Here is a 25,436-nt window from a genome sequence, read left to right on the forward strand (position 1 = left end):
GGGTGGGGAGGGGTGCTGGGTGAGCCCCCATGGCTGGCCTGCCCCGAGCAGCAGCCCCGGCTCCAGAGCTCTGCCTTCCAGGCTCCAGGCAGGTGCGGAGGGGCTGCACCGGCTTCTGCCCTGGCCGACAACACGGCCGCCCCCGACATCCACACTGGACCTGGGGTGGGAACTCCGACCAAGGCCAGGATGCTGAGCGGGCTGCCACTTTGGGGAGGCGAACAGAGGAAGGGAAGCTGGGAAAGGGAGAGAGAGGAAGCACAGGTCCCCTTCCACGCCGTGGGCCCAGCCCCAGGTGCTCAGAGAGGGAGGACAGCTGCCACTCAGGCGGTGTGTGTTCACGTCCAATTTATTACTTTTATTGAGAACAGGAAGCCGCACATATCATGATACAGAGTCACCGTTCTCGCCGCAGGGAGACACCACCATCCAGCGAGGAAGGTCCCTTCCACCCCTGAGAGCTCAGACCATTGTGCAGGTGTGGGGGGGGGGGGCGGCCCAGAGGAGGGCCTAGCCCCCTCGCCGCCCACCTATGACTTTGCTTGCCCTGCAGAGACTCAGCCACGGGTGTGAGCCACAGAGACCAACAAGGGGACCCGGAGGGAGACGCAGCCCGCCTTGCCGGGCGAGGACCACCACTCCCAGCCCACCCAGGCTGGTCCTCGCAGCGCCTCCACTGGCCTCTCTGGAACAGTGGCCACTACCTCCACCATCTCCCCCCACCCCGGCCACCTGCTCCGGGAACAGGCAGTGAGGTCTGAGCAGCAGCAACTTTGGCTAGAAGGACATCACCCAGTGACCGTGTCCCAGAGGGGCTACTGCAGGGGGAGGAGCAGGGCCTCCTCAGCTGCCCTTACTAGCACCTACTCCCGAGACACACGGGGGACACAGGACTCCCGGCTCATCGAGGGACTCACTTCTCCTGGAACTGGAGGAATCCGGGTTTGACCTGGGGCTTGGCGTTTTCTAGAGAAGTCGTTGCCAAGGGCGAAGTGGGCAGGTGAGGCACTGACGCTGGAATCTGAGGCATCTGGGGTATGGTGGAAGCCAGCTGCTTCCAGGCGAGCAGGGTGGGGCTGGAGGGCACAGCGGCCAGGCTGGGAGTGGGCCCCTCGAGAGAGGAAGCCGTGGCCGTGGTGATGGGAGGCGCTGGAGGGGATGAGGGGGCCAAGGAAGGTTTGGTCTCAGCAGCCGAGGCCGGGAAGGAAGCCTCCGCATTTCCTTTCACTGCTCCTCCCTCTGTCCGGAAGTGGAAGCTACGAGAGACAGGAGAGGGATCTCAGGTGGGGGAGGAGAGGGCCCTTCCCTGGCACACCTGCCTGCCTGCCTGCCTGCCTATGTATGACCCCATCACAAGCCTAGGGTCCCAGTGTCCCCACCGCATCTTCAGTGCCAGGTGCCAGAGGCCTCCCACCAGGAGGGAAGGACTGAGAACACACTGCTATGTCCTCTGATCTTGAACTTGGGCTCCTGGCTCTGCCCTAACTACACCTTCCTACTCGTGACCTTCCTGATGTGCTGTCCCTAGCCTCTCCCTACTCGGGAGGGGTTGGGTACAGCAGGTCCTGGCTCATGAAGCCCGTCCTTCCAGAACCTGCTCCGACATTTAAAGGGGGGTCTCAGACCAGCAGCTGGGGCTGCCTAAGCAGTGAGAAGAGCCTGACCCGGGGCTTAGAGAGCGGTGAAGATCTGCTGTAAATGTTTACCAGTTCTGGGTTCAATTACAGTAGGCGGCTGAGCTCGCTGCTCAACGAATTGTACAAATTAATTTCATTATTTTTAGGTCAAAGAGAATCTACAAATGCAGTACTGTGGCTTGGAAAAGCCTTCACTTAGGGACCCTGCTGGGGTCAGAGCTGGGTCTCTCCAGCTGCCTCTGCAGGAGCATCTGTGGGAGGGAGGGCTGACGGCTGCATGGGCCCGGCGGGGAGAAGCAGCTCTTACTCAAGGCGGGGCCTGGGTGGGCTCAGAGGACCCGGCTGGGGGCTGAGCCAGTGGGAGATGAGGAAGCCTGCCTTTTGCCAGGCAGCACCTCCTGAGAAGCCAGCTCAGCTTCTGAGGTCTCGTGGGAACCGCACACGGGTCCTGCTTGGAAGGCTGCTAGAGGCCTGTGCACCCCCCAGCCCCACCCCGGCCCACCCAGCCCCGAGCCAGGCTGGGACAAGTGGGGCTGGGCTTAAACGGGCCCCCCCGGACCCCCACTCACTTGGCGTGCTTGATGGCCCCGTCCAGGGTGCTGAAAAGCGCGCCGCACTCCTCCACCACGCAGTGGAAGTGGGCCTTGTGGAGGAAGTCACACTGGGCGTCGCAGAAGTCCTTGGTGCCAAACCTGGCAGAGGGGCCGGCTACTCAGAGGAGACCCTGGCGCTCTGGCGAGGCTGGGGGAACAGCCTCGTGGGGGGAACACGTGCCCCCGGGACGAGTGGGCGTGGCCCTTCCCTCCCCCTTTGCTCACACGGCAAGCCCCTCACCTGCGAAGGTAGACCTTCCAGGGCTCTGACAGCTTCTCCTGAACCAGCGCCTTCACGGCCTTGCCCAGGAAGGGCGAGGACTCCCAGGCGGGGCTCCCCTCCGCTTCTGTCTTGATGTTCAACAGGCTGCCGAGGTTGGGATTGCCCTGAGACATCTGCGAGGAGGACAGGCCCGTGCTTCAGGCTGGGGACCTCAGGACACCTGACCCGACTGCCCTGGGAGGAGTGGCAGCTCTGGGCCGCTCGGGCCTCTCCAAACTGACCAGAGCATCGCGGTGCTGGCAGCCGGGAGGAGAGGAGGCCCGACCCCACACGGCTCTGGCTACGGAAGAGCCCTCACTGAATGGACGCTGCCGCGGGCGGCCTGCGGCGCTGCCCCGGCCCCGTGGAGCTGCCGGGGCTCTGCCACACAAACCCCGTGCTGCTAGGAGCCATCACTCAATCTGAGGCCGAGGCTCAGGGCACACACTCCAGCCCAGCTTTCCCCAGACTAAGCGGCTCCCTGGTTATTCTCCTGCCAGGTTTTCAAAAGAAGTGCAGGAGGAGGAGGCATGGGGGGAACCCGCATGAATTCCTTGAGAACAAGAGAAGGCACACAAAGGAGGAGCAGAGAGGGAGGGAAGGAGGCTCGAGGGGTGAGACCAAGGCAGGCTCGCTGCTGCTGGCAGAGGAGGGGGCGGGGGAGTCCGCGGAAAGGCTCGACCCACGTGGGGTGTGGGTCTCCGACAGGAAGGAACAAGGGGGTGCAGGGAGCAGTGACCCAAGAACGGAAAAGAGGAGCAAGAGAGCGAGCAGGGAAGGGCGGAAGGCAGAGGGCATGCGCACCGAAGGGGCAGAGGCCCGTGGGAGGCCATGGGCCCAGCAGGAACCCCAGTCCGTGAGGTCCGGCCTGGGCCCAGCTCCCTCCTCAATAGTCACTTGTGTACGGTAACCTAATTAATCTTGCTGTAGTCAAATTTATCATGTGAAGGGGGAAAATATATTTGCGATGGTGTATAATTTACAAAGACCCTGCATTATTTAAAATAAATATTCTGGAGCGACCTCTGCTGAAGGCGTCCGAGACCATTACTCAACCCGAGAAGTGGAAATTGATGCTTTGCTCCCACTTTGGTCTCCCCCTCCACCTTTATAAACAAACAAAAATATATATAAAATTAATAAAATTAGTAACCAAGAGTGAAAGAAGTTAGAGGGCTCCGGAAAAGCTTTTGGAGCCCTCCATGTGAAGGGAAAAAAAGGGTGTCAGAGGCTGGAATATATTTCTTCAGCCAGTTCATTAAATTAATTTGTAAGCAGTGGCTCTGAAATTATATCCGATGAAAAATGGCCTCAAAATTTAAATGGTACAAACTCATCTTATTAGAGGCAAAACATTAAAAAACAAACACATCCCCCCCACCCCCCCCAGCACAGCTTTAATTTCTCTGGGTGGGGGAATGGGAGGCGTGTGATGGATGGTTCTTACCTTATTCATAAGCGAGGATAAAAGAGATGAATTTGCCGGGACTGCGTGGCCATTTGATTCATTACTGGAACACACAAACCAAGGGGCTTTAGCTCAGACAGTACGTGGGACCGGGCCCAGAGACTCACCCCTCCCAGCTGGCCCCTGGGGCTCTGGCCCCGCCTGCTACATCTGCCTGGGCAGGAGGATGACCCCTTGTCAGGAGGGGTTGGCCCCTGGCCCCATGGAGTCTGGCTCTGAGGGTGCTGTCCCCAGAGCCTCCTGCAGAGGGGCAGAGCTGGGAGGCCTGGGCCTCGCCTCACCTGGGCTCCTTCAGAGTCAGGTCTAAACTGCGGTCCTGGGAGGCCTCGTGGGGACCTGGGGCGCCAGCACTCTCAGCGGGCTCCTGCTTCACCGGGGCTGGGGGGAACCTGGCAGGGGTGGCCTGCTGCCCATTTCCTATGGGGGAGGCGGGAGGGAAGATGGTGTTAGAGGGACTGAGGGCTTCATATGGGCACAAACCGGAGCCCCCCGAAGTGAGGGTAGCGGGCCGGGTGGGCTGGGGCCCCTGGGGAGCCCTGGCTGCTGGTCAGCGGTTCTCCCCACTGACATGATCGCTTGTGACGCTTCCCCCTGTGTGGCAATTCTTCAAGTGATAATTATTGCAAAATTATGTCAAAGTTGTCCTGGCTCAGGGCCTCCTGGAGGAGAAGGGCGGGAGGATGGGGAGGGGGCTGGGACGGGGGCGGGGGCCCTTCCTCTTCTCCACCAACTGTCACAGTCAATTTGTGGAGCTGCCGCTTAGGCTTTTATTAAAGACTCTGTTAATGCAGAGGGAAAGTGGCAGATCGAGACTGGGAGCTGCGCCCCCTCCGCGGGTCCCGTCCCCACTGTTGCCGGGGCGACAGCCCTGCCTTCCACTGAGCATGCCCAGGAGGGGCATCTGCTGTGTCAGGGCTATGGAAGCTGACAGCCAATCAGAGCGGTTCAAACTATGTGACCTCGCCCGTCAAGCTGTCCAGGGCAGGGATATGAGGCCCACCCTGGCCAGGCTGGGCTGGACGAGGTGGGTGGGGGAAGCTGGCGGGGTGTAGGCATGGCGGGGAAAGGCCGGAGCTGAGCGGGCAGAGGATTCGGGAGGCCAAGCAGAACAGGGCAAAAGAAGTTGCTGACAGGAACATGTCCACCGAGCCTTTCCCCACAATCCCCAAGTGACTGAAATATTAATCTGCCCCAAGGCGCTGCAGCTGACGGAGAGCTGCTTCACAGACAGCAAGCGGCATTTTATTAAAAAATAAAGGAAAATGGCCCCCTTCCCTTCACTTGACCTTTCTTTTCGGGGAAGGAGCTTTTTCTAAAGAAAAGAAAGTACTTGACAGTCTGGCCACGGAGCCCAGCGTGGTCCCAGCCTGCAGGCACCTCGCCTGACACCCACACTTGGAGTGGAAGGTGTGTCACAGCTGATAGGAGTGTCCCACTGAGAACATGATATTCAGTTTTCAGAATTCAGAGTCCACATTCCAGGAGCTCCCCAAAGCCACTTGCCCAGGGTCCCTAGGGAAACAGGGCTCTGACCCTCCTGCCAAGCACTGGTCTCTCTGGGGGCACTGCGCAGAGCCCTGGGTGGGCTGCGGGGACCCTCAGTCTTGGCGGGTCTCGAGACAGTCTCACAGAGGAGCAGGGCTCCCGGGCTCAGAAGCCAGCTGTTGAGGTCCAAGTCTCGACTTGGCCACCTCCCAGGGGGTATACCTGGGGACAGACTATGCCCCACACTGTTCCATCAGCTCCACAAGGCAGGAGTGTTTGTCTCTCTTCTTCCCTGCCGTATCCCCAGCACTGGCTTGGTGCCTGGCCTGCCAGCAAGCTGCCCTCAGTGAGCACCAGTGGTTGATAAGTGAATGAAGGAAGGAAGGAAGGAAGGAAGGAAGGAAGAAGGAAGGAAGTGAGCCACATCCCAGATTTGAGCCGAACTCTTCTTAAGAATTTGACTAATGCTAATTACCCGGATGGGGGAGAACAGAGGGAGAGGAGTGAGGGAAACAGAAAAGCCAAAAAAAACCCAGAGAAAAAGAGTAAAAAATGTTCTCAAGAGCAGAAAACTTGGGAGAAAGGAGAACCTCTCTCCACGATGAGCCAGAGGAAGGACACAGATGTGACCTGGCGACTCCGACATGGCAGCCAGTGGCCGGGTCTGGCTCAAGTGAAAGAAATTCCAGTTGAAATCCAGGTCCTGGGCCACGCTAGCCAATTTCAAGCACTCAACAGCCATGTGACCAGTGGCTACCATACTGGACAGCGTGGAACAGAACGTTTCCACTACCACAGAAAGTGCGACTGGAAAGCGCTGATGGACAGGGAGACCCTGGGAGGGCATCCTTGGCCTTGACGGGCTGTCCAGGCACGAATCCCCTGAGCATCCCTGTACTGCGGCCACCTTGCCACTCGGCTGGACTCACACGCCCTCCCAGTCACCTGGAAGAGGTCCCAGGGAAGCCTGGGGCTCTGGGACTGCTCCCACTAGGGGCTGGGAGCCCCTACTAGCCCAGGGCGACACGGCAGGGTCGGGGGGAGCTAGCGGTTGCCCCGGGATGCACAGGTACCCCGTGAGGCCGGGATTACTGCTTCCCCTTCACAGATTGAAAAAAACAGAAACAAGAGTTGCCTGGGGTGGGTGGGCCAGAAAGAGGGGCCCCGAATAGGAAATAAAGAGGATGGAGGCAGAGACCAGGCAAAGAAGGGGGCAGGGGTCTCGGGGGGCAGGGAACAGAAGACACTTCTGCCAAACACCCGCTGCTCGGCTCTGCACCGAGGCCAGAGAGCTCCTGGGGTTGGAGAGGTGCTCGCTTCCCAGGCAGGGCCCAGCCTGCTCACCTGGGTCAAAGGTGGCAGAGGGCTTGAGGGCGGCCGCAGCCAGCCTGGCCATCATGGGCGAGATGAGGCCCTTGCTCGCAGAGATCCTCTCCATGATGGAGGCAGGGGGCACCGGGACAGAGGCAGCTGCTGCTGCGGCCGAGTCGCCAGCTCCCGAGGCAGCCAGGGCGGGCGTGTCGGGGGTTACTGAGGCTGCTGTCCCTGATGACATGGTACCCATGAGGCCGGGGGCACCCACAGGCAGGGAGGTGTTGCCCCGGCCCGGAAGGATGGGGAAGTAGGGCGCGGCGCTGGGCAGGCCCGAGTTGGAGAGGGCCAGCGCCAGGGGGATGGATCCAGGCAGGCCCTGGGCCAGCAGCCCCGAGATCTTGCTGTTGGGAGGCTTGGTGGCACTGGGCCCAGCCTCAGAGGTGGCAGTGGCGGTGACCAGGGAGGCGGAGGATTGCTGGCTGGTGGGGGAGGCGCTGAGGCTGGAGTTCTTGCTGCTCAGGGCAGAGAAGTCAACCAGGTCGTCGTTGCTGGACTCCTCGTGCTCCGTGTCCTTGGCGCCCAGCAGCGAGGGCGGCAGCCCCAGCATGCCCGAGCCCGAGGCGCGGATGTGCCGGCGCTCGTGCTTGCGCTTGTGGGAGGTCATCTGGCTGGTGGAGGTGAAGGTGAAGCCGCAGCCGGCGCGGATGCAGTGGAAGTGGTTGGTGGCCTTGCTGTACACACAGCCCTCGTACTTGCACTCCTCGTACTTGTAGAACTTCTTGAAGCCATCCTTGGCGTAGGCGTCGTCCTTGATGTGGTAGCTCTTGTGCTTCTCGATGTCACACTTGTTCTTAAAGGTGAATGTGCAGCCGGGGCGCCTGGCAGGACATCGGGAGGCTGTCATGGGGCCTCACGGGGCCAGGGGGAGGCCCTGCCCTGCTCCCACGGTGGCCCTGGGAGGGATGGGCCTCTGGATGGAAGACCAGGCCAGAAACTAAGGCGGGGCCTCTGAGCAGCCCTCTGCTGCTGTTCCCACTCCCCTGAGGAGGCAGGGCCCCGAGCCACCCACGGGCCTGGGGCCCTGCCTGCCGTCCCTCCCCGGGCCAGGAGGCCTCCCCGGCTGCCTCCCGCTCACCTGCAGTGGAAGTGCGTGGTCTTCTGCCCGTAGAACTGGCAGTCGGCCGTGCCGCAGTCCTCGGTGGCTCGGAAGCGCTGGAAGCCGTCGTTGATGAGCTGGGTGTTCTTCTTATGGAAGTTCTCGTGGGTCATCACGTCCGACGTGCTCGTGTACACCTTGTTACAGCCCACCTGCAGGGGCCAGAGTGGCAGTCAGGGGAACCGAGGCCAGGCGCCCCGGCCAGGTCAGAGCGGCTGTGCTGCTGGGTGCAGCTGAGCCTGCCCGGGGGAGCTTCTGCACCTGTAACTGCCCTTAACCTCGGGGCACCGAGGTTAAGGTAGGACGACCCCTCAGGCCCCCAGGGCCCGGTCCGTGCTGGGCGTGGGTTGTCCTCAGAGAGCCCTGGATACGTCCCCACACAGGCGTGGGAGTCCCGTCCTGCAGGAGGTGGCTTGGGGGTCCCCAGTCTGTGGCTCTACCTCTAAAGCCCCCGGGGGTGAGCAGGGCTGGACCCTGGGGCCTGGCGGTCACCTGTAGGCCGGGGACTTGTTTGGCAAACAGTTTCTGGCACAGGGCCTTCCCTACCCCACCCTGGCTGGGCCAAGGCAGGCAACGTTGCCATATTGAGTAAAAACCAGTGGAATCTGAACACTCTCGAGGGCTGGACCGTGCCAGTGTCTGCACCATCTCAGAGCCCAGAGAGCGAGCCCCCCTCTCCTCCTGGCCCAGGTTGTTTCACGGAGGCCATAACAACCCCCTGACAAATACCGGGGGAGGCGCAGGGCTGCTATTTGCAAACCAAAGTCGCTCCCCCTGGACCTGACACCTTGAAAAAGCCCAGACTCTGCGTGGCATTAAAGCAAAGAATTAAACAAAAACCTCCTCAGGAACCCTTTGCAATGCTGCTCTTGGTGTTAAAGGCTGAAAAATGTCGGTCTGTATAAACAGCTCGCTGAATTTCACCCGCACCAAGTATGGCCATGGGGAAGGCCCCACCCTGGCCCACCGGACACTGCCCAAGCCTGAGCCCCTGGGACTCTCTCCTCTGGCCGTCCAGCCCTGGGAAGGGACACAGGGAGCGGCCCTGCCCGAGGCAGGCCTGCCTCCGGGGGTGGGGGAGGGTGGAGGGCGGGGCACCTGCATGCAGTGGTAGTGGGTGCTCTTCCCGTTGAGGTGGCAGCCGTGGTAGTAGACGCTGCAGTCGTCCAGCGGGCTGAAGCGCATGAAGCCGTGCTGCAGGGAATTGTCCCGCTTCTTGTGCATGTTGTAGTGCCGGATCACGTCCTGCTTGCTCGTGAACCTCTGCCGGGAGAGGGCCTGGTGGGCAGGAGGCTGGGCCTGGCCCCAGGGCCCTCCGGTCTCCTTATAAGTCATCCTGTTGGGTCGAGGCAGCCCAGACTGCCCCAGGGCCAGCACCCTGGACTTTGGAGGGAACAGTTCCAAAGGTTCCAGAGCCACAGACCCTTCCCTGACCTCCCCGTAGTCTCCCCATCGGCAGGCCCAGAAGCAGAGAAGATAAATCGGGCCAGGCCTTTCAGGGAGGAGCTCTGATAGGTGACAACTCGTTGTGTCTACTGCCACCTGTGAGCTCTGCCAAGCTGGGCTCCCTGGTGAGACGGAGGCAGTGGCCTCCTGCACAACACCCGCACCCACCTCCCGCCTCTCGTTCACTTGCTCTGCACCTACCAGAGGGTGGCTTTGAACGTAAGGGCCGATCTGTCTGAACCTCAACACAACCATCTATAAAATGGGGCAGTAATACCAGCCTCTTAAGGACACTGGGAAGACTCGATTAGATAAGGTACGCAGGCTGTCTGCACAGTCCTTGGTGCGTGGTAGACTCAGCGAATGGGAGCTTGAATTATTACCACTGGGGACGCAGGTGGCTCCAGACCCTATCAGATGCCTGTGGGCAGCAATCTGGGAACGAGAACAGGCTGGGAGCTTTTCTGGGCTCTCTGCCTGCCCAAGTCAAATTCAGGTGGCCCAAGCAGAACCGAGTAAACTCGTCCTGCTTTCAAGAGGCCCCTCCGCTGCTGTGCCAGCCCGCAGGAGCGGGGCAGGTGCCCGTGGGACATACCTGGTAGTTGCACTCGGGGTCGAGGCAGTGGTAGTGTTCGCGGTACTGGTAGGCGCAGTGGATGTGGCCACAGTGCTGACTGCCTGAGAACCTGCAGGGAAGAGGGGGTGGACTCAGGCCTCTCTGGATGCCAGCTCCAGGGTCCTCGGCCTGAGCGGCTGAGCAGAGTCCGTGCCCGTGCTCCAGGGAACTGCTGCTGTGGTTCAGGGGCCCTGGGTGGACACGTGGAGGGGCAGAGGTGGTCTGCTGGGGTGAAGGAGCAGAGGCTGAGAAGGCTAGGGCGAGTGACGGGGCCGCTGGGAATCCCAGACCCACTGAGCTGCAGACCCAGCCTTATCTGCCCCGGGAGGGAGTGCCAGGTGGGGCACAGAGTCCTGGCACCAAGATGGGAGGAGGAAGCTAGCTGCCAAGCCAGAAGCCAGAGCAGGGTCAGGGGAAGAGACCTGGGGTGGGATGGGATGGGGTGGGATGCTGAAGGCACGAGCCCCCGAGGTGGCCCAGTTGCCGTTTCTGCAGGTGCTGCCCGCCCACCCCTGACTCAGTGCTGGGCCAGGTGCTGGGGACTCCAGCTGCGCCAGCCCAGGGCTCTGTTGCTAAGAGGTGTTAAAGGGCTCTCTCTGTTCTGGGCTTTCCTGACACTTGAAACAGTCCAAGAGTCATGAATTTTTAAAGCGCAGCATCTGTTTGGCTTCCCGTGGCAGGGAGCGCGCTCTCCGGCCAGCTCCGTAGCCAGGAGCTCCGTGCTGCCTGGCCACCACCTGCCCTTCCAGAGTACCCCAGGCCTTCTCCAGGCCCCGATGCTGCCAGGGCGGGGGTCTCACAGCCTGGACGATGGCCACGGGGGACAGCACCCCGTGACAACTGTGGACCAGGTGGTGGGCTCAGCCCGCCTGCCCCAGTGCGCTGCGCATGGTGTGGGGCAGCGGGAGGGAAGCCCCTCATGAGGGGAGAAACTCTTGCAAATAAATATCTAAGCTGAAGCTGCCAAAAGGGCCGTCTGCTGAGGCACTAATAACAATGGCAATAATAATAATAAAGAGAGCAGAGCAAAGCTGAAAAGACAGGGAGGGAGACACAGAGAGCGACGGCAAAACTATGGGAGATCAACAGAAAGACGGCTGCCAGGGCACAGCCCCGGCCTTGTGCTGCGTCCCCAGGGGCTGGCCGCTGGGGGCCTGAGCGGGGCGGGGAGCGGGTGGAATCTGAAGGTTCTTCACATGCCAATCCCACTGCCTTCAGGATGTAAAGGGGCAGGTCTGGAGTTAGGTGGTGAGGGGGGAGCACACTGAGGCCACCCGCCCACATCCCTTCTCATCCCCAACCGTTCCACAGGGGCCTGCAACCCCACCTGCCCCACCCCCACCCGGCCCCAAGTGGAGCCCTTGTTAAAAATTTTTTTAAAATGTTTATTTTATTTATTTATTTATTAAATTTATTTATTTTTTGCTGTGTCGGGTCTTCGTGGCTGCGCACGGGCTTTCTCTAGTTGTGGTGAGCGGGGGCTACTCTGTTGTGGTGCGCGGGCTTCTCACTGTGGTGGCTTCTCTTGTTGCGGAGCACGGGCTCTAGAGCGCAGGCTCAGTAGTTGTGGCACACGGGCTCAGTAGTTGTGGCTCGCGGGCTTTAGAGCGCAGGCTCAGTAGTTGTGGCGTGTGGGCTTAGTTGCTCCGCGGCATGTGGGATCTTCCCGGACCAGGGCTTGAACCCATTCCCCCTGCATTGGCGGGCGGATTCTTAACCACTGTGCCACCAGGGAAGCCCCCAGTGAGCTGTGGAGGGGGGGCCTGCACTCACCTGTGGCCGGGCCCTGCCTTCGGGCCCTTTCAGGTACCCCAGTCCTGCCTGGGGTACAAGCTGCTTAAGGGCATGTGGCCTGGACCACATCAAGGGGGCGGGGGCTCTGAGATGGGGCAGAGGGCAGGCCTGGGGAGGGTTTGGAAGCAGGAATGCATGGGGGCGGGGAGGCAGCAGGCACCTTGGTACTAGTGGTCACATGGACGTATGGTCCCATGGTCCCCAGGCATTCCTGCCCCCACCCACCTTCTCTCCATGGCAGTCTCCTCCCCAGGGGCCTACCTGGCAATATATTTCTGGTAAATGTTTACATCTTCAGTGACAGCTGGTTTATCTGTGGGCAATCCGTTCCTGGTGAGAGACACACAGGGCACAGCTGATTAGCAGACGAGGTGGTCTCATGCCCCAAGAGTGTCTGGGGGCAGCTCCCTGCCCTGGGGCCCTGGCCCTTCTCTCGCTCACTGTGTAGTGTTCCGGGCACTTAGGGTGGGACTGGAAAAGTCCTTCGGCAGAAAACTAGCACAGGTTCAATTAGCCCACCTTTGGCAAGGGCTGGGCCGTCCTCAGCTGGCAGGGCTGGAGGGCCCTACCTTGGGCGTGGATCTGACCTAGAGTCCAACAGCATAGGAAGCCTGGGAAGCTGGGGCCTGGCCGCCTTGCACACAGAGAGTCAGGATGCTGCTGGCTGAAGAGGGGTACCAGGTACCACTGGGGAAGACGCCAGGGGAAAGGGCAAGAACAGCACCAAGCAAGTGTGGCTGGGTGGTCGGAAAGGCCTCCCCGACGCCGAGGGCAGCTCCCTAGATCTACTCCCAGGTTTCTGGACCCGCCTCCAGGAGGGATGGTTGAGGGGAAGGGTCTCACTCAGCCCCACACGTTGATCCATCAATTATTTTGCCATTGTCTAGGGCTTTGCGCTGGGTGTGCCCACCCCACCCCAGCCTCCTACCTTCTCTTGCTGCCTTCCCCATGGCGCAGGCTCTGAACCTGGGAGCCCTGGCCACCAGCCTGGAACCCAGAACCCCCAGCCCGGAGTAGGGCTTTCCCAGCCAACCATAAGCCCGCAACTGGCCCTCATGGTGGCAGGCAGAGAAAGCCTGTCACGGGCACATGGGGGTTACAGTACCCTGTGGCATGTGTGTTAGCAGATGAGCACGTGCACAGAAGTACAGGCAGACCCTGGAGATACTGCAGGTTCACTTCCAGACCACCGCCATAAAGTGAATATCGCAATAAAGCGAGTCACACGAATTTTTTTGGTTTCCCAGAGCGTAGAAAAGTTACGTTTACACTATACTGTAGTCTATTAAGTGTGCAATAGCATTATGTCTGAAAAAGCAATGCATATGCCTTAAATAAAAAACGCTTTATTGCTAAAAAATGCTGACCGTCATCCGACAGTGCAGGGTTGCCACAAACCTTCAATCTGTAAAAATACGCAATATCTTCGAAGCGCAATAAAACAAGGTGTGCCTGTACCCGCTGTGAGAGCGTGTGTGCGCACAGCAAGATGTATAGTGTGCGGGTCCATGAACTGAGTCTGAGCGATTATGTAGGCAGAGGAGTGTGTGTGCGTGCGCGTGCGTGTGTGTGTGTGCGTGCGCGCGTGCGCGGAAGCATGTGTGTGAGAATCTGGGTGCACAGTGGATGTGCATAAGGTGTGGGTGTGTGTGTCCATAAGTGTGAGCTTCAGAGGCAGGAAGTGGGCCTCCGGGCCACTCCAGTCCCGAGTGCAGGGCTGGCAGTGAGGGTGGTGCACGCCTTACTTGACAGTGGAGACGGTCCCCGTGGTGATGGAGTCTGTTTTGGAGAAGGTTGACTTCAGGTACTCGGGAGTGTTGAAAGGCAGGGAGGCAGGTGGCTCAGGGCCTGGCCCGGGGGCACTGGGAGCAGTGGGCACGCTGGCGAGGGGTGCAGGAGCCAGGCTGGGGGTGGGCGGAACCTTGGCGGGGCCCGGCTTCTGGATGGCCCGGACGTCGTACTTGGAGGGGCGCCCCACCTTGCCCGTCTTGAAGGCGATGGCCCCTCCCATGTCGGGGCTGCCCTCCCCGGGTTTGAAGAGGTGCAGGTACTTGACGTTCTCCAGGTCGTACTTAGACGGCTTCTTGTAGGCGCTCCCGTTCTGGGGCCGCAGGTTCTCACCCGTCTTCAGTTTCTGGATGAAGAAGTCGTACTTGGAGGCACGGGCCACCAGGCCCTGCATGGGGACACTGCTGTGTGAGGGCAGGGGCAGGATGGTGGCCTTGGTCTCCAGGTGCGCGGTGCTACTGGGCAGCCGCAGGCCAGGCAGTGAGCCCAGGGCCTCTTTGCCGGCCCGCCCCTCGGCTGTGGTGCCGTGGGCCGGCCAGGACAGCTGCTCGCCAGCCTTGAGCTTGCGGATGTACTCCTCATACTTGGAGAACCGCGCCCGCTTGCTGAGGGCGTCCTCGGAGGCGGGCAGCACGGAGGAGGTGGCCGCCTCGGGTGTGGAGCCCGCGTGCAGCTTCTCGAAGCTGATCTTCCTGGCCAGCTCGTCCCTCGTGTTCTGGTCGTCATAGCCAAACATGCCAAGGAACTCGGTCATGGTGGAGGCCGCGTAGTCCCGCAGCGAGGAGGCCTCGCCTACGGCAGGGAGGAGAGGGGCTGTCACCTCTGGGAGGGAGCAGGGTAGCCAAGGGACAGGACCCGCCCCCCCCCTCACACACACCCGCCCCCCGCCGCCCTGCCCACAGAGGGAGGGGGCCGGCCTGGGGAAGGGGTGGAGCGGGACATGATCTATGGACATTTGGCTCACTTGTTAGGTTTTACGACTCTTAAATTAATTTGTTTAAAAAAAAAGTAATTAATACTGGGGTAAAATAAAACGAGTTCATCAATGCCAGGAAAATCAATTTCCTAAATGTTCTGGCCGATGGCTTTTCAGTACATTAAACAAAGTTTCATAAATGTCTCCGCTCTCTCGCCTTGGCCTAATATGAAGGAGAAGTCATTTTACTGGAAGTAAGGCCAGATCCCAACCTGCCTCCCAGGGTGGGGGTGGGAATGGGGGCTGGGGACAGGTAGGGCTCTGAGCCAGTGGCTGGGCCGTCAGGAGGGACCCCAGGGGCTGAGGGAGCCACTGGGGATGGGGTCAGGGGTGGGCCTGGCTGAGCCTGCCTGGAGGACCCTCCCTGGCCCCCACAAATGGACACACAGGCCCCTTATCCCTGGGAGGATGAGAGGCTCGCCCCAAGCCTCCTCAGGACCTGTCCCCTTGGCCCTTCCCGGCCCCCCAGGCTGCTGATGGCCCTCCCTGCCACCTTCTGGTCACTTGTGCTCGCGCACGAGGGTGGGCCACCCCGAGGAGAGTCAAGGCCGTAGAGGCAGTGGCTGAGGGCGGCCCATCTATCGCCCCGCTGTGTCCACAGCGGGGCACAAGGAGAATCCCCCGAAGCAATCTCCCCACAGGGACACGCATGCACGCGTGCACACTCGAGCTCGCAGCCCTAGCGACCTTCCCCGCCCACACACACACACGTGTACACAAACCACCCCAAACTCCACAGCCAGCTCCCCAAGATGAGTCTCAGGGTGGCGGGGGCAAGATGACCCCATTCTGCCTGGGGCTGTTCACTGGAGACAAACCCCTTCCGCACACAACCTTCCGCCACAATAGGCCTGCGACTCCCCAGCACGCGCCTTCCTGCACACAACACTCGCTGAACACCGACTGTGCGCTACACCCTGAATCAGGAGTGGGTACACACAGGTGGGTGGGACTCACCCGGGCCCCAGGGCACATGCGTGTTCTCTCCACTCATGTCTGAGCCTGCACACCCAGGCACACAGAGCGGCAGGACCCCAGGCTGGGGCTCCTAAAAGCACGGCCAGGGGAAGGCGTGGCCGAAGCAGGGGTGGGCGGACCAGGACCCAACAGGGCAGCCGATGAGGGCTTTCCTCCCACCCCTACCTGGAAGTGGTCTGAGAGCGGGGCTGGGCTCTGGCACAAGAGAGAACCTAGCAGCATGTAGAAAGAGCCTCTGAGCTCCTGGGAGGACAGGGAGAAGGGCAGTCCTGCGGGGACCGGGACGCGCCAGGTGAGGACAGGACAGTCACGGGCAGCACCTGGCACACAAGGTGGGCAGAGTGACTCAAGGAACCGACGGACAGCTGTTCCTCTGGGCGGGATGGCCGGTGGGCTGCTGTCCTGACCTCAAGCTACTTGGGGTTGGGGACCCAGTCTGGGAGGAGTGGGCCCTGGCTGCTAGATTCAGTGGCTCAGGGACCAGGGAAAGGGGCTAAAAATAGCTGGAGGCAGCTGAGCCCTCACTATATATGGCAGAGAAACAGAAGGCTTTGAAGGGCAGGCGGCTTAGAGCAGGGAGGGGGCCAGGCAGGGGTCCCAGGGGCAGCCCAGAGGCCTGCATTCCCAAGCCCACGGTGGGCAGCCTGGGCTCCGGTTGCCTGGCTCCAGTGCCCGGGCTGAGCAGGCCGCCCTGGGTGTCAGCCTGCAGTCCCACTGGGCCTCAAACCCGAGGGGTGAGGCCTGCAGCCACGAGGCCACTGGCAGTTCTAGCCCTGCCTCCTGCCATCCTAGCTCTCCGCTCCCCCGGGAGGTGCTGGGGCGCTGAAGGGACAGTGGGCCTTGTCCCTGTCCCTCCCCTCTCCTCAGGCCCAGCGCAATCACCTTGTGTCTGGGAACGGCAAGGGCTTTTCCTATCAGAGGAAACTGAAGGTCACACTTTTCCTCATTGATCTTGCAATGTTTGTTAATTACTCTGTCACTGATGTGGCGAAGGATAATTAAACAGCTCTGTTTATATCTTATATGCATAATTATGTGGCTGCGCAGGGCTCCGCGCGCAGGGAGGAGATGCGCCCCTCGCTGCAGGGGAAGGGGATCGGGAAGCGGGCAGGGAAGGCTCGGGACACCAGGCACAGGCTGGGAATGAGGCTGGGGAGCTGAAAAAAGACCCCAGGCCCAGAGTTCCAGTCCTAGCGGAGACACCCTCCCACCCAGAACCTAGGCCCTCCCTCCCCAGGGCAGAAGGAGCTCTGCATCGAAGGACAAGCAGACACCGGAAGAGCCAGCTCTTAGCCATCTCGTGGGAAAGAGGTCAGCCAGGGGACCGCGTCTGGGGCAGGTGGGTGTAACGGGATATGCCGGCTGGGTGTTGCTCCCCACACGCATGTCCAGGTACTGCGCCCCCCAACAGGCTCCTCCCTAGGCAGGTGCGTGTGGACAGTCGTCTACTCACACGCCGTCCGTCCGTCCGTCCGTCCATCCACCCATCCATCCATCAGCCTGTCCACCAGTCCATCCGTCCATCCACTGCTTCCTGAAGACCTACTGTGTGTTTCGCAGCCCACCCCAGCCCGGCTCGCACGTCTGGGAAGCTGCCTTCTCAGGCCTGTCCCTCCTCACCCCTGCTGCCCTTCCTCAGGGGTCCTCCCTGGGTCTGAGTGAGGGGTCACTATTTGGAGCAAGAGTGAGGGAAGCGGGCATGCGCTGTGGACACACCACTCCTTCCCCGCCGGGCCGCCCTCCTTGTGGGGTTATGTCCCGCCCGGGGCTCAGACACCCACCTGAAGCCTGCTTGGCACTGGGGCCGCTATCAGCCTTGGAGGCTGCCCCGTCCGCGTCCTTCTCCTCGACGACGCTGCCATCCTTGGGGGGCTCGTCGCCGTGGTCTTCCTCGTCGCTGCAGCCCTGGGGCTGCACCATGTAGACACCCTCGGGTGGCAGCTCCAGACCCTCCCGGGCGATCCGCCCCAGCACGGGCGGGGGTGTCGGCTCCTCGCTGTACTCCCCGTTCACCCACTTCTCGATCACCGCCCGCCTCTTGTCCTCTTCGCTGCTGGGGGCCCGGGCCACCCCCGACTCAGGGCCACTGCGCTCTTTGTCCCGGGGCCGCAGTGGGCTGCCCTCGGCATGGGCGCCGGCCTCCGCTCCCTTCTCCACCACCACCTGGCGGCTCAGCTTGGCGCAGATGGCGTTGAGCTTCAGGCCGCCTTTGCGTTTGGCCGCCATCGCGGGCTTGCCTGCAGGCGGGTCGGGGCACCGGGTGCCTTCAGCTGCAGGGATGGAGGAGAGGGGTCAGAGGCGTGTGTGCCAGGCCTGGCCACCCACCTCGACAGCCGGGGTGGACGCTCTGCCCCCACGTCCCCCAAGCCAGAGGTCTCCCCAGTGACGGTTCCACTGCCCCGCCCCAAGGCCAGGGTGCGTTTGTCCCCTCACTAGAACGTGAGATCTATCCTCAGAGCCTGGCTATGGCATACTAGGGGGTTCAGAGATATTCTGTAAACGAGCAAACGAATGAATGAACGAATGACTCTTCAAAAGCAAGGGGCAGTCTTCTTCCCAGCACCTGGCTTCTGGAAGCATTTCCCCCCCTTGTTTGGCCCCAGGAGGCAGGACAGATATGCCACAGGACCTGGCTCCGCCTTCTCTGCCTCAGCCAGCTCCTGCTGCCCTGGAAGGCCTGGCTGGTCCCATGAGGCCCACTTTCCAGCCCTGAGAAGCTGGGACAGGTTGGGATTCCTCAGATCCCCAGCGGGAAACCCAGAGGCTGCAGTTACAGGGCCTAATCCCTCAACACGACAGCCCAACGCAACCGGCCGGGAACTGTATCCTAGGCTGCCCCAGCGCTAGCCACCTCCCTCACGGCTGCTGAGCGGGGGCGCCCAGGGTCCTGCGGGGTAAATGGCAAGACCACTAACCATACAGCCTGGCACCCGCCACAAAGGCCAACAAAAGCGGACACACCTCCACCTGTTTACTTGTACATCCTGTCTGTCCACCCATCCACGTAATGAGCTCCTACTGTGTGCCAGACCCCGAGGTGGTACCAGGGGCAGGGCGGTGGCCATGGCAGACCGTCTTGGCTCACACTCCCTCTGCGTGCACAGGGAGCCCCACCGAATGCTCTCAAGGCAGGGCTCCTCCGTGCGGCCCTCAATAGAGAGGTGGGCATGGCCGAGTCTCCACACAGCTCAGAAGGCTAAGCAAGGGGACTCCTCCCAGATCCATGGTCAGAAGGGGCTTCACTACAATGGATCGAGACCCTAAAAACCCACACGCCTGGAACGCACTGAGAGGCTTACTCAGACAGGGACGGCCACACCTGTGCCAGGACCTCATCTACAAGCAGACTTGGTTTGTACACACAGATGGTTGCCCCCCGATACAGACAATGCCCAGCGGCCCCAGACCCTTGCCTCGCAGCCAGCTGCCCAGGGATCCCAGCCCAGCCCAGCCCAGCCCAGCCCAGTTCTCCCAGTCCTGCAGCCCTGGCTCTGCCGGGCCCCACCCTCACCCCTAGCTGGATGCCCACTCTGCCCACGTTTGTCCGCATCTCCAAGTCTGTGCTGCCCACACCCAAAACTCCAAGCATCATCATGGGTTCCTTCTCAAAGCTCAGCGATGGGGCCCCTCATCATGCCATCCCACCCGGCCTCAGGGCCAGCCGCCAGGCTCCGTGACACCAAGTTTCCTCCAGCAGGCCTATGGGGAGCTGGCCTCACCTGGCCCCCTTTGTCCCCGGCCCTGGTGGAGAAGGGAAGGGTGGGAGTGCGGAGCCTGCTCTATTTTTACCGGGAGGTAAGCAGCCAAGTGTGTATGGCAGACGGCAAATGAATCTATAAATATTTATCCCAAGGAAGAGGGAAGCAGAAGCTCCCAGGGCTGCACTTGCTGCTGGTGACACCCCCTCCCTGGGCCCCCACCCATCCTGGAGCCTCCTGGCACTTGGGCCCACCCAGCCCCGCCCACCCGCTCCTGATCTCGGCTGTGTGCCTGCCTCAGTCCCTCACGGGCCCCCACCAGCTGCAATGCAGCTGTGCACCCAGGGCCCACCCCCCGCCCGCAGGCCCCTTTGCTCCGCCCATGCCCCCTACACCTGCCCTCCAGCTGCTGCTCTGCCCCAGCCCACCTGCCTTCCAGATGTTGCCCTCCCTCTGACTCTACTGCTGGTCCCAGGGGTGGCGGTGGAGAAGGGGTGTGGGCCTGGGGTGCAGGGCAGGAGGCAAAAGCAGGCCTTACTCAAAAGTGCAAACGCGTGTGAGTCTGGGGCTGCGAGCTGGGGTGTGTGTGTAAGAGCTGAGGTCCAAGGTGCCTGCCCGCCCGCCTTCCGGCCCACCCTGTGGGGCCTTCTCCCCTCCCCCTCCATCAGGGCCCTGGGACCTGCAGACTACCCCCCTCGTGGTCTGACCCCAGGCTCCCATCCATGTAAACATTCCCTTGACTTTCTTCCCTAAAATATAAACGCCGTGGCCAGGCCTCAATGGGAGGAAGCCATCCGTCCCCGGCCCTGTCACTGCCCCTTTCATCTCCTTCCCGCCACCAGCCTGCCCGCTGCTCTATTTACACTGGACACTTCCTCTGGGAACAATACTGCCCAGGAGGCAGGCTTGGGCCGGAGGGTGGGAAGGCGCGGGGACTGCCGTACCGCTCACCCAGGGCCGGGCTCCAGAGAGGAGGCGAGGGGCGGGGCGGCTGCAGGGAGCCCAGCCAGGCCTGGGGAGAGGAGCGGGTCAGTATCTGCACGCAGGCAGCCAGCCCAGGGCTCCCCCAGCCTCCTGCCTCGGGCCCCAGTGATGCCGGATGGGCCAGGGCGAACCCTGGGAGGTGGCACAGCACCATGGTATGGCCTGGCTTTTGGGGTCAGACAGTCGTGAGTTCACAGCCTGGCTCCGGGCCCTCACTAGCCCTGGGCCCTGGTCGAGCTTTCTCCCCGTGAAAAGGGCTGCAGGACTGTAAGATGAGAGAGGGTGCTTGTCTGTGCCAAGCACAGGGCCTGACAGTCAAGGACCTGGGGAAAGGCAGCTGAGCCCTGGGAGGGGACAAACAGGCAAGTGTGGTGCCACATCTGGGCACGAGATCCCTAGACCAGGAAACCACACCTGGCCCAGCAGAGGCAGAAGCGACAGGAGAGGCTGGAGGGCTGGGCCGCGGGCAGGCTGCCTACTCAGCAACAAATGGGCCCTCACCGGCTCCCACAGTCTGAGCCTCCCCTCCCAGGGCTCCAAATGCAACAAGCCCCCAGCAGGCAGGCAGCTCTGTCTCCAAGCTGAGTGGGTCCTGCTCAGGGTGGAGAAAGGGAGGGGCGAGAACTGGACTGTCCCTGCACCTGCTGGACGCTAGCTCACAATCTCTCACCATGATCCCGTGAGGCAGGTACTGTCGTCGTCCCATTTGACAGAGGAGGAGACTGATCCTGGAGCCGTGAAGACACTCCAGAGCCCGAGCTCATGAAGGCCGGGGCTCAGCAAGATGCAGGGCCGCCACCATGTCCCCACGAAGGCTCCAGGCAGGCTCCAGGAAGTCCCAGGCCTCCCTGCCCACCTCCTCCTCACCCTCACTCCCGGTTCCCATAACACGGAGCCCCCTAAAGTGTTAACTGTGATGGGTAAAATGGTGCAGCAGATTGCTACAATAAATAATTTACTGATATTTATAAATATGCAAATCAGCCAGCTTCAGAAATCGAATGAAGGGAGGGCCTCGGGAGAAGGGCCCGCTACGGCAGGAATCTCATCACTCCCTCCAAAGGCTGGGGAAGGCCAGGGCTCCTGCCAGTTCTGAGGGAGAGAGGGGGGCTCCTGTAGCTGCACCTGGGCTCCTCATCCCTGATCCCTGGGGACTACGGGGGTGGCTGGAACGGCCACTTCCTCGCCTGGTCAGGGCCAGGTCCTCCCCTGCCCTGGGCAGCCTGGGCTCAAGGGGACGAGAAGCTCCAGTGCCCACTGCCCACGGCTGGGTACCTCCGAGTCACTCGTCCTGCCTTGGGGGTGGGGGTTGGTCCCCAGGGGCTGGGCAGGCCTGGCAGCCCCTCCCCACCGGTGAGTAATGTGTTTTGGGGCCGGGCGGACTGTCAGCTACCAAGCTCCGGGTGCTTTATGGGCTCTGCCTGGCGGCTCTGAACTCCCTGGTAGGAAATAAAGTTCTCCCTGCGCGTCCCTTCTAAACATTTCACTCAGTGGAAACGGTGTTTAAGAAAAATGAGGACATATTTCTTCCTAAGGATGCAGTGTCCCCTTTGGGCGGCCTAATGCCCGCTGTATATCAAGAAGTGGCGAGGCAGGGGCCAGGCACCCGTCCCCTCGGGTTGGGGTGGTCTGGGCCCTCCTGCCTGCTGCCAGGCGGCTCGGGGGCCATGGGCACCGCTGGGCCACTCTGGTGGCCGCCCTGGCCCACACTGCCTAGAGCAATATGGCAGCTGGCACCCTCTGAGCACCACCCCTGTGCTGGGGACAGTGCTGGGCAACTCAGAGCATCGCCTCAGTGGTCCCCCCGCATCCCCGCCTCAGTGGTCCCCCCGCATCCCCGCCTCAGTGGTCCCCCAGCATCCCCGCCTCAGTGGTCCCCCAGCATCCCCGCCTCAGTGGTCCCCCCGCATCCCCCCCTCAGTGGTCCCCCCGCATCCCCGCCTCAGTGGTCCCCCAGCATCCCCGCCTCAGTGGTCCCCCAGCATCCCCGCCTCAGTGGTCCCCCAGCATCCCCGCCTCAGTGGCCCCCCAGCATCCCCGCCTCAGTGGTCCCCCAGCATCCCCGCCTCAGTGGTCCCCCAGCATCCCCATACGGCCGCTGTCCTATCCCTGTTTCTGGGTGAGAAAGCAGAGCTCACAGAGGTTGTCAACTGTCACGGTCACCCAGAGAGTGTGCCAGAGCCGGACTCCCACTGGGCTCCGATGTCTCACCATCTGAGACCCCACACATACCTCCCACAGCCTCCCAGCGAGGGTGGCAGCAATGTTGGAGCTTCCCTGCAGCCCCTAAGAACTTGAACCTGACAGGCCACAAGCCCCAGTGCTGGGGTGCTGAGCCTATGTTCAGGCTCTGGGCTGAATTCTGAGGATATGAAATGAGCAAGCGGACTGTCCTGGTTCCTGCCATGACGGACTGTTCACTTTAGACGAGGGGGCAGACGTTCAAGTCATTACAAACGTGATCACTGCGGTGAAAAGTCTCGGTACCACAGGAGCGGCGAGTCTGGGAAGCAAGGCAGGGTTCCTAGAGACATCTGCTCCGGCCCTGCTCCCCACGAGCTCCCTCAGGGGCCCCCCTGCCCCCTCCCCCTCCCCCACCACACAGCCCATCTCCATCTTAACAGCTCCCGCCCCATCTCCCCAGACAGGACCTGTCCCCGAGAAGAGGGGTGTCCTTCCCTCTTGGGCCCAATCCCATGCCTCGTTTTTGCAGGTGGGAGGAGTGGCCACTGCCTCTCAGGGCTCTCAGCTGGGTCCCCTGGTCCCCAACAGCTCCAAGTCGGGAAGTGGGGGGCCCAGCCGCTGGGCCCTCCTTGCCCCACTTTGTTTATTTATTTATTATGATTTTTTAGTCCAGTTAAAAGGTTTACTATCCAGACGCGTCTAAGTGGCCTCACTTAGCGTAAGTAACTCTATAAATCAGGAACTGTTAGCATCCACCGCACAGGCTGGCTATCAATCTCCCCCAGGTCACAGCCAAACAGGAAGGGGAGAAAAGAAGAGTTACCACCCAGGGGAGACTTAAAACACACACACACACACACACACACACACAGTGCACACACAGACCATGCGCGCGCACACACGCTTGGGCGTCTCTGTATTGATACAATCATATTATATTCACACGTGCACACGACGAGCGGCCCGGAAACCGGCTGTGCTGTGTGTGTCATGACAACAACGCATAAATGCGACTCCTGCAGCCTGAAGGGGACACAGCCTGAGGGAGGGGTGAACCCCCCGGGGCCGGGCTCTCCGTGCCTGAGCTGCCCTGCCCAGGCAAGCAGCTCTGGAGGGCGGCAAGGAGGCTCTGCTGGGTCCCCTCCCCTCCTGTGGCCCCTGCCTCTGCCAAACCCCAAGGGACCAAGCTTTCCCCTTTTGTGCGCCAGGGGCAGGGAGGTGGAGCCCAGGGACGGGGCAGGGAGGCTGTCAGCTGCAGGCCACTGACAGGTCCTCACCCACCGTGCCCAAGGCTGGGCACACCCCAGACACACAGCACAGGACTCCAGAAGGGCAGCACCAACCAGAGGAGCAACCGGCTGCTGTGCAGAGCCCTGGAGGGTGCCCAGGCAAGGCGGCCTTTCCGCAGCGGCCTCAGGAATGCCTCACCTTCTCTTAGAGTAGGTGTGGCTGGATGCACACAGAGCTTGGACACAGGCTCCCACCCCGTCCCCAGAGAGGCCCCGGTCCTAGAAGGCCCCACTAGGAACTGGGGTGGAGAGGCCTCTCCTGGCATCCCCTGGGGGTCCCCAAGGCCAGGCCAGGCAGCCCGAGGGTGGAAGACCCGCCCAGGCCCACCTCCTCTCCCACCTCGCCCAGAGGCCTCCCCGGCTCACCCGCCCGCCTGCCCGCTGCATCTCCCCATGAACTCTATTTCTCTTTCCTCTCTGAAAACAACTGAGCTGTAAATACTGTTTAACCTTCTCCCCCACCCCCACCCGCACCCCCTCCCCTCCGCACTATAAAAACACAAATATGCCATAACTCAGCCGGCCCGGCCGCCCAGCCTCCAACATGCCCTGCGCCCGGGCCTCTCAGGAAGGTCATTACAAACGACTTTCCGATTCACTGCTCCTGAAATAATTTTGTGTATTAAAACCTGAATCTGCACTTTCTGGGGCTGAAAGCCTCGCTTAATTATGGCGGGTGTCCTTGGGACGGACAGTGATCCTTCACTCGCCAGCCCGCGCTCCAGCCCTCCGCCCGCCAGCCCGCCCCCCTCCCTGGGCCCAATCTGTTTTCAAAGTGTGTCTGTCCTTTATTAAATTGTTTTCTTTTCCACATTATCAGTTGCCATGGAGACCTCATCTCTCGGATTATTTGAATTTCATTATATCTATTGATTTGGGAGCATTTCATCTTTTTTATTGTTTTTCTGTCAATTTTCAAAACGAATAACCATCTAATTTGCGTCAGTGCTGATTATGTTTGTCCCTCAATAGAGGTCGGCAGCTGCGCTGGGGAAACAAATCAATGAAAAACCATCATAAAACTCCCCACTCCAGTCTCCAGGATGTGTGGGTGACATTCCACGCCTGCGAGAGACACTCATCAGCTCCAAGCTCGGCTACGGTGGTGGCAGCTCCGCTCCACGTCCGCCTCCTCTGGCCTTAATATTTAATTCCGCGATTTGGGGCATTATTAGTGGTGTTTTTATTAGTGCGTGTGCATGTGAGTGTTCGGTGGTGGGCTGGCTGTTTCACTAATTTGTGGGTGAGGCAGGGAAACCCCGGAGGAGGGCAGGGCGGACGGTGTTGGGGGTGTAGTGGGAAGCGGAGGAAAGGGGGGACGCCCTGGGGAGCGGATGGGGCTCGGGACCGGGAGGTCCACAACGAGGGGCTGGAAAAGGGGGGACACAGAAGGGGGACCGAGCGAAGGGGAGGAAAAGAGGGAATTCAGATTGCTCACTTTGTTGGTTTTTTTTAAATAATTTATGCAATTTTAAGCATTTATGTATAAATTTTTTAATAAGCCACCCTGGAGCAGGATGGCCATTAACATCCCAACGTCCTTCTGTCCAATGGGCTGGCGGAGAAGATCAATTTCTGAGAGTACTTTCCCTTTTTTATGACATGATAAAATGCTTTTAAAGCAACTTACACAAATACGGAAAATTTTTTTCTTTTTTCCCCGTCCCCTCTCCCATCCCCTAACAGCCTTCTTATCCACCAGGGAGGGGGGTGTGCGCGCACGCACACTTGTGCTCGAGCTCTCTCTCTCCTTCGGGGGAGGGGGCTG

General features: G+C 61.0%; 1 protein-coding gene across 1 annotated transcript; it reads right to left on the reverse strand.

The window, feature by feature from the left end:
* Positions 1–913: 913 nt before the first annotated feature.
* CASZ1 (castor zinc finger 1) lies at positions 914–17,778 on the reverse strand. The gene is made up of 12 exons (XM_068537720.1): positions 17,295–17,778; positions 13,517–14,351; positions 12,033–12,101; positions 9,957–10,047; positions 9,014–9,178; positions 7,895–8,067; positions 6,790–7,637; positions 4,242–4,377; positions 3,940–4,003; positions 2,472–2,626; positions 2,207–2,329; positions 914–1,256 (listed from the first exon to the last, which is right to left on the reverse strand). Exons 1-12 carry the CDS (start codon positions 17,737–17,739, stop codon positions 914–916), a joined length of 3,447 nt encoding a protein of 1,148 aa, XP_068393821.1. The 5' UTR covers positions 17,740–17,778.
* Between the last annotated feature and the right edge of the window lie 7,658 nt (positions 17,779–25,436).

The sequence above is a fragment of the Eschrichtius robustus genome, chromosome 3, assembly GCF_028021215.1.
Source record: "Eschrichtius robustus isolate mEscRob2 chromosome 3, mEscRob2.pri, whole genome shotgun sequence".
Taxonomy (NCBI): Eukaryota; Metazoa; Chordata; class Mammalia; order Artiodactyla; family Eschrichtiidae; genus Eschrichtius; species Eschrichtius robustus.